This window comes from Nerophis lumbriciformis, linkage group LG13, assembly GCF_033978685.3.
Source record: "Nerophis lumbriciformis linkage group LG13, RoL_Nlum_v2.1, whole genome shotgun sequence".
Taxonomy (NCBI): Eukaryota; Metazoa; Chordata; class Actinopteri; order Syngnathiformes; family Syngnathidae; genus Nerophis; species Nerophis lumbriciformis.
This window is the reverse complement of record NC_084560.2, coordinates 46,895,597-46,908,161: the sequence shown is the minus strand read 5'-3', so window position 1 is coordinate 46,908,161 and position 12,565 is coordinate 46,895,597. Positions and strand designations below refer to the sequence as shown.

The 12,565-nt window shown below is 34.4% G+C and overlaps 1 protein-coding gene across 7 annotated transcripts in view; it reads left to right on the top strand.

Moving 5' to 3' along the window:
- lmo7a (LIM domain 7a) overlaps positions 1–11,672 on the top strand; it is a 214,623-nt gene extending 202,951 nt beyond the window's left edge. For all 7 annotated transcript variants that reach the window (XM_061970718.2, XM_061970720.2, XM_061970719.2 and 4 more), the window contains 3 exons: positions 4,352–4,460; positions 9,709–9,811; positions 9,986–11,672. In XM_061970718.2, the coding sequence (XP_061826702.2) occupies positions 4,352–4,460; positions 9,709–9,811; positions 9,986–10,008 (235 nt within the window). In that variant the 3' untranslated portion in view covers positions 10,009–11,672. The remainder of the gene's footprint in view (positions 1–4,351; positions 4,461–9,708; positions 9,812–9,985) is intronic.
- The last annotated feature ends 893 nt before the right edge of the window (positions 11,673–12,565 follow it).

Genomic DNA, 12,565 nt, shown 5'->3' with positions numbered 1-12,565 from the left:
TCACAAGCCGTAAATGTGAATTTTACAAAAAGTGGGATCATTTAAATATGATATTAAAAAGTCATAAAAATACATGAACCAATCATAAAATATAACAATAATGCCATTGAGAAAAAAGGTGTAATATTACAGTAATAAAGTACTACTATTACATTTAAAAAAAATGTCATACTCACAAGACTAAAGTCTAATTGTTAGAAAAGTGTCATTATTACGAGAAGTAAGTCAGAATATTGCACAAAAGAGTATTGACATTACGAGGGTAAAGTCGTATAAAAAACATCTTACTTTCTAAAGAAACTAATGTCAAAATAACAAAAAGCGAGATTATTACAAAAGTCACAATATTACAAAAAAGTTGTAATATTATGCTAAATAGTCCTAATATTACAGGCGTTGTATTACATTTAAAACAAAATCGAAACATTACAAGAATAAAGGTATTACTCTATTATTATGTTTAATAAAAAAGCTTAATGTTATCATTGCCAAAAGTTGTAATATTATATTTAAAAAATTCTTAAGTTCACAAGCCGTAAATGTGAATTTTACAAAAAGTGGGATCATTTAAATATGATATTAAAAAGTCATAAAAATACATGAACCAATCATAAAATATAACAATAATGCCATTGAGAAAAAAGGTGTAATATTACAGTAATAAAGTACTACTATTACATTTAAAAAAAATGTCATACTCACAAGACTAAAGTCTAATTGTTAGAAAAGTGTCATTATTACGAGAAGTAAGTCAGAATATTGCACAAAAGAGTGTTGACATTACGAGGGTAAAGTCGTGATGTCACATAAAAAACATAAAGGACTGATGTCAAAATAACAAAAAGCGAGATTATTACAAGAAAAAAGTCACAATATTACAAAAAAAGTTGTAATATTATGCTAAATAGTCCTAATATTACAGGCGTTGTATTACATTTAAAAACAAAATAGTAACATTACAAGAATAAAGGTATTACTCTATTATTATGTTTAATAAAAAAAGATTAATGTTATCATTGCCAAAAGTTGTAATATTTTATTTAAAAAATTCTTAAGTTCACAAGCCGTAAATTTGAATTTTACAAAAATTGGGATCATTTAAATATGATATTAAAAAGTCATAAAAATACATGAACCAATCATAAAATATAACAATAATGCCATTGAGAAAAAAGGTGTAATATTACAGTAATAAAGTACTACTATTACATTTAAAAAAAATGTCATACTCACAAGACTAAAGTCTAATTGTTAGAAAAGTGTCATTATTACGAGAAGTAAGTCAGAATATTGCACAAAAGAGTGTTGACATTACGAGGGTAAAGTCGTATAAAAAACATCTTACTTTCTAAAGAACTGATGTCAAAATAACAAAAAGCGAGATTATTACAAGAAAAAAGTCACAATATTACAAAAAAGTTGTAATATTATGCTAAATAGTCCTAATATTACAGGCGTTGTATTACATTTAAAACAAAATTGTAACATTACAAGAATAAAGGTATTACTCTATTATTATGTTTAATAAAAAAAGATTAATGTTATCATTGTCAAAAGTTGTAGTATTATATTTAAAAAATTCTTAAGTTCACAAGCCGTAAATTTGAATTTTACAAAAAGTGGGATCATTAAAATATGATATTAAAAAGTCATAAAAATACATGAACCAGTCATAAAATATAACAATAAAATCATATTACATGAAAAAGTTGCACAAATGTTTGTAGTATCATAAAAATAAAGCTATTATGTTACATTGGAAAAATAGAATACTCAAAAAACAGGACTTTTTTTAAGCAAAACAAGTTGTAATGTTTCAAGAATGAATTAGAAAATAGAATATATCTTTATTGTACATTCTACAACGAAATTGCAAGCAAACTAATTTAGTGCAAATTCATAATGACACATAAAAAAACATAAGAACAAGTAATTAACAAGTAAGTAATTATACTACACTAAAAAGTTGTAATACTACCAAAATTAAGTCATATTACATTCGAAGAAGAATACTTTTAGGTGGATTTTTCCACCAGATAAAAGCCGTAACATTATGAGAAAGAAGTGGTAATATTATGCAAACATAACGTTACGTCTTAACATTATGAAAATAAAGTCATAATAATACAAGAAAAGAGTCGTAGTAGTAATAAGGTTGTAATGTTACATGAAACATTTTTGTAATATCCCTAAGAACCAGCGTCCTCTGCAGTGGACATTTGTCTTTTGCATAAAGGGGCAAATTATTAACTCTGACAAAATAAAAATACCAAAAAACAAATATTTACTGTGGGGGGTATTCCATAATTGGGAACTTTAAGGAAAATAAGTTGTAATTATACAGGAATAAAGTTGTAATATCACGCTAAAAAAAAAATCCAAAGTGACGACAGTAAGTGAATTAAACAAATATTCTGACAAAATGATGTGATATTACATTTAAAAATCAGTATTAGATTTAAGTTTTAATAGTACAGGCCGTTGGAATATTACAGGAAATAAGTGGTAATATTTTGAGAATAAAGTTGTAATAGTGTGTGACAAAAGTTGCAACATTACATTGTCACGAGTCGCAACTTTACAAAAATGTGTGTTGTAATATCCCAAAAAGTGGGACCAGTATGGGAAAAAATACACCACATATAATATTACAAAATAAAGTCACATTATTACACAAAATAATAAGGAACAATTTTGTAATTGTGCCATTAAAGCTGTAAATATTATACAATCGATAAGTTAAAAATATATATTATATAAAAAAAATACGTATTGATTCTGTCATGTCTGTGTAATCATGTTTTGTTTTAAGTCATGTTTTGTTTAGTTTCTGGCTTTTCACTCCCTTGTCTTGTTTGCATGATTACCCATTAGTTTCACCTGTTCCACGTTTGGACTCATTGTGCACTCTTGTTTGTCACCATAGCAACCATTAGTTTTCACCTGTCACGTCACGCACCTGTTTCACGTTTTGAGTCACGCACCTGCTTTCACTAATCATGTCCATAGTATTTAAGTTCATTCATTTTCTGTTGTTCGTCCTGACGACATCCCCGCATTTATGCCCCCTGTCACACTCTGTCCACCTCTGCGCACTTCATGTCCATGCCAAGTAAGTTTGTTTATTATTGCCACAGTTAGTGTCATCTGTCATGACTTGGACTATGGCGTGGTTTGTTCTCCCGTGGTGCAAATGAACATTTGGACCAGACATGCCATGAAGGGGCTTCACGGTGGAAGAGGGGTTAGTGCATCTGCCTCACAATACGAAGGTCCTGAGTAGTCTTGGGTTCAATCCCGGGCTCGGGATCTTTCTGTGTGGAGTTTGCATGTTCTCCCCGTGACTGCGTGGGTTCCCTCCGGGTACTCCGGCTTCCTCCCACTTCCAAAGACATGCACCTGGGGATAAGTTGATTGGCAACACTAAATTGGCCCTAGTGTGTGAATGTGAGTGTGAATGTTGTCTGTCTATCTGTGTTGGCCCTGCGATGAGGTGGCGACTTGTCCAGGGTGTACCCCGCCTTCCGCCCGATTGTAGCTGAGATGGGCTCCAGAGCCCCCCGCGACCCCAAAGGGAATAAGCGGTAGAAAATGGATGGATGGATGGATGCCATGAAGGTGAAGACATTATTTATTTTACACTAACAAAGGAACAAAAAGCGCGCTCAAGGCGGATGTACAAACTTGACTAACGAAAACAAAAGACTTGCACGGGGGCAAAAAACTATGAACAACAAAAAACACTAACTGTGGCAATAATAAACAAACTTACTTGGCATGGACATGAAGTGAGGTGAGGTGGACAGAGTGTGACAGGGGGCATAAATGCGGGGATGTCGTCAGGACGAGCAACAGAAAATGAATGAACTTAAATACTATGGACATGATTAGTGAAAGCAGGTGCGTGACTCAAAACGTGAAACAGGTGCGCGACGTGACAGGTGAAAACTAATGGTTGCTATGGTGACAAACAAGAGTGCACAATGAGTCCAAAACGTGGAACAGGTGAAACTAATGGGTAATCATGCAAACAAGACAAGGGAGTGAAAAGCCAGAAACTAAACAAAACATGACTTAAAACAAAACATGATTACACAGACATGACAGATTCCCGTTTTTTCTCACATTTGCACTTTATTTAACAAACTAATGAAACATATGAAGACTTTTTTTGTGAACATATTCCAACTTCATTATTTGTTCTCACAGCTTCACTGTTTTTGTTGGTATTCTTGCAGTGTTTTAGGGGTGTGTGCGTTTGTCCTGTTTGTGCGCAGCCACGATGTGTCATTAGTGTGCGTCACGTGTGTGTGTGTGTGTGTGAGTCACAGCTGTGCGTTGTGTGACGCAGGTCAGTGAGCGGTAAGAAAGTGTGTACTTTCTGTGACACGGCGCTGGGGAAAGGAGCCGCCATGATCATTGAGTCCTTGGGGCTGTGTTACCATTTGACCTGTTTTAAGGTGAGATCACGTCTGCCCCTTCACTCATGACCAAACATATTTTCATATTCAACATTTACATCCTCTTAAATCCATCGTCACTGACACTGATTGATGCCCTCTCGCATCCTACGACATACATTACAACTATATACTCTGTGTTTATATAGTATATATATGTTGCGTTTTGGACCAGTTGTTCCTCCCAGGGAATTCAAGTCACAATTCGCTCCCAAGCTCTTTACGACACTTAAAGCTGAGTTGAAAAACCACCAGAGACAGAATGGGTATTTTGTTGTATATTTTCAAAGCTTTGCCAATATACATTTTGAGACCAGTCTAACCCTAGAACATTCTATTGCGCCTCCCAAAATGGTCTGTCCTCCCAACGCCAAAAAACCCCTTCTTTCCTTCCCCCCTCCCTAGCCATAATACAAGCACAACGTCTCCCTAGCCATAATACATTCCAAAGAACTCAAGGTTAACACACACAGTATACTTGCTGACAGAGCATCAAGAGAAGAAATGGAAAACACGAGCTGTTTTCAAATATGACAAAGAAATGGAAGAAGTACAACTTAAATTCGGATATATGTAAATATCTGCCTCCGACACTATATACTCTGTGTTTATGTAGTATATATACATCACAACTATATACTCTGTGTTTATATAGTATATATACGTTGCGTTTTGGACCAGTTGTTCCTCCCAGGGAACTCAAGTCACAATTCGCTCCCAAGCTCTTTACGACACTTAAAGCTGAGTTGAAAAACCACCAGAGACAGAATGGGTATTTTGTTGTATATTTTCAAAGCTTTGCCAATATACATTTTGAGACCAGTCTAACCCTAGAACAGTCTGTCCTCCCAACGCCAAAAACCCCTTCTTTCCTTCCCCCTCCCTAGCCATAATACAAGCACAACGTCTCCCTAGCCATAATACATTCCAAAGAACTCAAGGTTAACACACACAGTATACTTGCTGACAGAGCATCAAGAGAAGAAATGGAAAACACGAGCTGTTTTCAAATATGACAAAGAAATGGAAGAAGTACAACTTAAATTCGGATATATGTAAATATCTGCCTCCGACACTATATACTCTGTGTTTATATAGTATATATACATTATAACTATATACTCTGTGTTGATATAGTATATATACATTACAACTATATACTATGTGTTTATATAGTATATATACATTACAACTATATACTATGTGTTTATATAGTATATATAGAGCAGTGGTTCTCAAACTGTGCTACCCAAAGAATCACTTGATTAAAGTGTTTTATGTTCTTATATTCATACACAGTGTTACTGTTCAAACTCTGTGTAACGGCACAGTGTTAAAAAAATGTTTTAAATATACCGTATTTTTCGGAGTATAAGTCGCTCCGGAGTATAAGTTGCACCAGCCGAAAATGCATAATAAAGAAGGAAAAAAACATATATAAGTCGCACTGGAGTATAAGTCGCATTTTTGGGGAAATGTATTTGATAAAAGCCAACAGCAAGAATAGACATTTGAAAGGCAATTTAAAATAAATGAAGAATAGTGAACAACAGGCTGAATAAGTGTACGTTATATGAGGCATAAATAACCAACTGGTATGTTAACGTAACATATTATGGTAAGAGTCATTCAAATAACTATAACATATAGAACATGCTATACAATCTGTCACTCCTAATCGCATGAAATCTTATACGTCTAGTCTCTTACGAGAATGAGATAAATAATATTATAATGTGTTCATCATTTCACACATAAGTCGCTCCTGAGTATAAATCGCACCCCCCGGCCAAATTATGAAAAAAACTGCCAGTTATAGTACGAAAAATACGGTACTTGCTAAATAAAACCCCTGCCTTGTTTTTAATGAATACTTTGGCCTACTAGGCTACTATGCTACTGTATTTTAATGTCTGTCGCTATGGTGCTACTTGGAGAGCCACGTGTTTTCTGAGGTGGTAAAGTTTGAGAACCACTGATCTAGAGTACTGATTATATTGATAATACTGTATATACATAGTATATACCGTATTTTCCGCACCATAAGGCGCCCTGGGTTATAAGCCGCGCCTTCAATGAACGGCATATTTCAAAACTTTGTCCACCTATAAGCCGCCCCGTGTTATAAGCCGCATCTAACTGCGCTAAAGGAATGTCAAAAAAACAGTCGGATAGGTCAGTCAAACTTTAATAATATATTAAAAACCAGCGTGATGTGGGCGCGCATGGAGTCGTATATCAACATGGACGGAGCTGCGTGAAAAAAGCCACCCGGCCTCTTCGCGTAAACTTACCTTAACCACTCGCTCATCTTTTCTTCATCCATCCATCCCTTCGAGTTAGCTTTTATGATGACGCCGGCTGGAAAGGTCTCTTTTGGCAAGGTCTTCCTTTTGAATATCACCATGGGTGGAAGTTTCTGGCCATTAGCATGGCAAGCTATAACCACAGTGAAGGATGACTTCTCATTCCCTGTGGTGCGAATATTCACCGTACGTGCTCCCGTTGTATCCACAGTGCGGTTCACAGGAATATCAAAAGTCAGTGGAACCTCGTCCATGTTGATAATGTTCTCTGGCCGGATCTTTTTTTCAGCGATCTTGTTTTTACAATATGCACGGAAAGTAGCCAGCTTTTCTTGAAAGTCTTTAGGCAGTTGCTGTGAAATAGTAGTCCGTGTGCGGATGGAGAGATTGCGTCTTTTCATGAACCGGAAACCTGTCGCTTAGTAGGAGCCATTTTGTGGTCTTTACAGATGTAAACACACAAAGGAAATGAAACGTAATATCCGCGCGCTTCTTCTTCTTCTACCGGGGCGGGTGGTTGCTTACAGTAGAAGAAGAAGCGCTTCCTGTTCTATGGGGGCGGGTGCTTACCTTGGCGGTTGCTTGCGTAGAAGAAGAAGCACTTCCTCTTCTACGGGGAAAAAAGATGGCGGCTGTTTACCGTAGTTGCGAGACCGAAACTTTATGAAAATGAATCTTAATATTAATCCATATATAAAGCGCACCGGGTTATAAGCCGCACTGTCAGCTTTTGAGTAAATTTGTGGTTTTTAGGTGCGGCTAATAGTGCGGAAAATACGGTAAACAATATATACACAGTATATATACACAATATATACACAGTATATATACACAATATATACACAGTATATATACAATATATACACAGTATATATACAATTCTATCATTTAATGTGCTTTGTGTCTCCTTGTTCATCACTCTGCTTTGTACTTCTGATCCACGGCTATTAACCACATAACTAATATGTTCATTATAGCCATTAGTAAGCAGTTGGTTGATTGTTAACTAAGTCTTTCTGTCATAGTAATCAGTCAGGTTGTTTATTTGCTAGCTTGATGTGCAGTTAGTTAATTAGCTGTCAGTTGCTAGTTGGCTAGCTAGCAAATAGTCAGAGATTGAGCTGGCATTTTGTCAATTAGTCAACTCGGTGTTGTTAGTCAGATAGTTTGTCGGTTAGTTAGTTAGTTCGTCGGTTAGTTAGTTAGTTCATTACCTCGGAATGAGTTTGCTTCTTTGCTAGCCCGTGGTCAGTTATCGGGCTATTAGTTAGTTAGTTGTTTCACAATTAAGGTAGTGTTCTAGTGGCTTTACATAATTTACCCACGGAACTTTAGTTAGGGTTAGAGAGTTCCGGTGGGACGTTTTTTGCTGAAGGACAGATATCCTGTGTTGTGGTTGTGGCACTAAGAGGCTACTGCGATATACTACTACGTTACTTAAGTGTTAATGTCATTAAAACAACAAACTCTGTCTTTTGTGACTCCTCCTTCGACTCCCATTCTCACGCGCTACATACAGTGTGTTCATTAGTTAGCTAGCTTTCAGTTACGTCAGTTGGTTGGATAGTTGGAACTGGTTGGTTTCTTTGTCCTTTAGCTACAGTAGCTTAGGCGTACTAGCCATTGGTTAGTAGCCTGTCAAGAATTTAGTTTAGTTCAGTTTAGTTAGTTATTTAGTCAGTCACTTAGTTGTTTGGCTAGCAAGTATTCAGTCAGTTAGCTTATTAGACAGTTCCTTAGTCAGTTAACTAGCTCGCTATCCAGTCAACCATAGTTGTAGTTAGTTAGTTTGGCTCGTTAGTTGTTTCACAATTCCGGTGGTTTGTTCATTAGTTAGCTAGTTAACAGTCAGTTATTTAATAAAGTCAGTAGACTAGACAGGTATAAATCAGTTAAAATAAACATGTTCTTGATTAGTTAGCTAGCTTGTTAATGAGTCAGTTGTTTAGTTTAATTTGTCAGTGTTTTTCCTAGCTATCGATCAAACAGTTAATTGTTAATTATTTAGTAAACCCAGTTGGTAAATTAGTTAGATATTGTATTAATTAGTTAGCTAGCTAGTTTGCTAGTTAGATATTGTATTAATCAGTTAGCTAGCTTGTTAGCTAATCAATCATTGTGTTCAGTTCAGTTTAGTCAGTCAGTTAGTTGTTTAGCAACTACGGTGAATTGTTCACTTGTTTTCTAGCTGTCCGTAAGACAGTTAGTTAAATGTCCGTATTAATCAGTTAGCTAGCTTGTTAGCTAGTCAATCATTTTGTCTAGTTCAGTTTAATCAGTCAGTTAGTTGTTTAGCAACTACGGTGAATTGTTCACTTGTTTTCTAGCTGTCCGTAAGACAGTTAGTTAAATGTCCGTTATTTTGTTTGTCAGTCACTTAGTTGGCTGTTTGGCTTGCTAGTAATCAGTCAGTTAGCTTGTTAATTTCTTAGTTACTATATTACTAAATTGCTAATATGCAGTCACTTGTCTATAGATGTCCTCATTCATCCGGGTCTGTTTAATAGCTGACCAGTTAGTTGTTCTTTCGCAAAAAGTCAAACGTTGACTGTCAATTATTTAGTTAAGTCACTTGGTTAGCTCGCTAGTAATCAGTTAGATAGTTTAGTTGTTAGTTAGCTAGCATGCAAGCCAGTCAATAATTTAGTTGAATTCCGGTTGGTTAGGTAGTTATATCGTTGTACAGCATTGCGGTAGCTTGTTCATTTATTTTTTGACTTTCAGTCACAGTTAATTAACTGACAGTTATTTAGTTAGTTGCTTAATTGGTTGTTAGCTAGTAATCAGTTTGTTCAATAGTTTCTGTTTTAGTCAGTTAACTAGCTTGCTATCCGGTCAATCACAGAGTTACTGTAGTTGGTTGGTGCATTGGCAAGTTAGCTATCCAATCAGTTAACCAGTTTAGTTATTTTGTTACATATTTGTTTTGTATTTCTTCTCAGTGCTTCGAATGCCACTCGGACCTCGGCGGATCGGAAGCCGGGGCAGAAGTTCGAATCCGAAACAAACAGCTGTATTGTAACACATGCTACACGCGATTCAAAGGTAAGCTTACGTCGACTATACCTTTGAAATTGTTCGAGGATAGGCACTTGTATTTATCCACATACATTCTGCCTGGCGACAACTTTCTTGGTAAACACGTGACTAGGAAAAAAAAGAAAAGTATTTGCATTTCTATTGTTCTTCCATTTTGTAAAGTCAGTGTCTGTCTTTCAGCCGGCCAGCCCACCTCCATGTAGCGTGAGAATCCTGCGGCAGATCTACGAGGAGACCACGTGCTACAACAACCCGTGAGGCGGCACCTGAGGACCGGGAGCATCGGGCTCTTAAACGTAAACGTTTCTGTCTTAATTCCTGAGTTTTCATACCTTTTGTCTTTTTCTGAAAGAGGTTAAAATAGCAAAGGATGGAGGATTTTTTGGGGGGGCCTAAATTAAATGAATACAAAGCCAACAAAATAGAACTTATAATTTATTGATTCAAATGTGAATTAATTCACGACATGGTGAAATATAATGGAAAATAGGTGTATTGGTATAATTTATTCAATAAAAATTAAGTAGATTGGTCAAAACCTACATAATTAATAGATTATATATATATTTAACAATTTAGGTGATTATTTAACAAGTTAATGTTTTTTTTTGCAATTATTTAAACCATTTATATAAATAAAATATCTACAACTGGCGGTTAAATTAATTAAAAAAACCTTTAAATTATATTTCACCATTTGAATAAAACAATAGACAATTTAATTTATTCTCACCATTATCTACTTTACTGAAATATAATATACATTTATTAGCCATGAACGAAATACATTATTTGTGGCTATTTTTAGATCATGTTTCACATTAGATTGGTCAAAACCTACATAATTAATAGATTATATATATGTTTAACAATTTAGGTGATTATTTAACAAGTTAATGTTTTTTTTTGCAATTATTTAAACCATTTATATAAATAAAATATCTACAACTGGCGGTTAAATTAATTGAAAAACCTTTAAATTATATTTCACCATTTGAATAAAACAATAGACAATTTAATTTATTCTCACCATTATCTACTTTACTGAAATATAATATACATTTATTAGCCATGAACGAAATACGTTATTTGTGGCTATTTTTAGATCATGTTTCACATTAGATTGGTCAAAACCTACATAATTAATAGATTATATATATGTTTAACAATTTAGGTGATTATTTAACAAGTGAATGTTTTTTTTTTTGCAATTATTTAAATTATTTAAACCATTTATATAAATAAAATATCTACAACTGGCAGTTAAATTAATTAAAAAACCTTTAAATTATATTTCACCATTTGAAAAAAACAATAGACAATTTAATTTATTCTCACCATTATCTACTTTACTGAAATATAATATACATTTATTAGCCATGAACGAAATACGATATTTGTGGCTATTTTTAGATCATGTTTCACATTAGATTGGTCAAAACCTACATAATTAATAGATTATATTTAACAATTTAGGTGATTATTTAACAAGTTAATGGTTTTTTTTGCAATTATTTAAATTATTTAAACCATTTATATAAATAAAATATCTACAACTGGCGGTTAAATTAATTGAAAAACCTTTAAATTATATTTCACCATTTGAATAAAACAATAGACAATTTAATTTATTCTCACCATTATCTACTTTACTGAAATATAATACACATTTATTAGCCATGAACGAAATACGTTATTTGTGGCTATTTTTAGATCATGTTTCACATTAGATTGGTCAAAACCTACATAATTAATAGATTATATATATATTTAACAATTTAGGTGATTATTTAACAAGTGAATGTTTTTTTTTTTGCAATTATTTAAATTATTTAAACCATTTATATAAATAAAATATCTACAACTGGCGGTTGTGCCATTAGCATGGCAAGCTAGAACCACAGTGAAGGATGACTTCTCATTCCCTGTGGTGCGAATATTCACCGTACGTGCTCCCGTTGTATCCACAGTGCGGTTCACAGGAATATCAGTTGCTGTGAAATAGTAATCCGTGTGCGGATGGAGAGATTGCGTCTTTTCATGAACCGGATCCCTGACGCTTAGTAGGAGCCATTTTGTGGTCTTTACAGATGTAAACACACAAAGGAAATGAAACGTACGGTATATCCGCGCCCTTTTTCTTCTTCTACGCGGGCGGGTGGTTGCTTACAGTAGAAGAAGAAGCGCTTCTTGTTCTATGGGGGCGGGTGCTTACCTTGGCGGTTGCTTGCGTAGAAGAAGAAGCGCTTCCTGTTCTACCGGGAAAAAAGATGGCGGCTGTTTACCGAAGTTGCGAGATCGAAACTTTATGAAAATGAATCGTAATATTAATCCATATATAAAGCGCACCGGGTTAAAAGCCGCACTGTCAGCTTTTGAGTAAATTTGTGGTTTTTAGGTGCGGCTAATAGTGCGGAAAATACGTAAATGTTTTCATGTATGTGAAGGGAATATGGGCCATTTCACACATGAGTTCACTTTTTAAATAATACAATTATTTCTTTAATAATCCATTTAATTGGCTTTGTATTTATTTGATTTTGACACCCAGAAAAACGGCATAAAAGCAAAGACTTGTTAGATTTGAATTTGTATGATGAAGTATTACAACTGTACAAAAAAAAGGGTTCTTCTGCATGCGCCGCTGGTTTAAATTATCCATTTATTAGATATTTCCAGAAATATTTTTGGGGGGATCATTATTTCCAAATCTGACAGGATCATCTTTTATTCTTTTCATTTTATTTTCTTTGTTTTGAT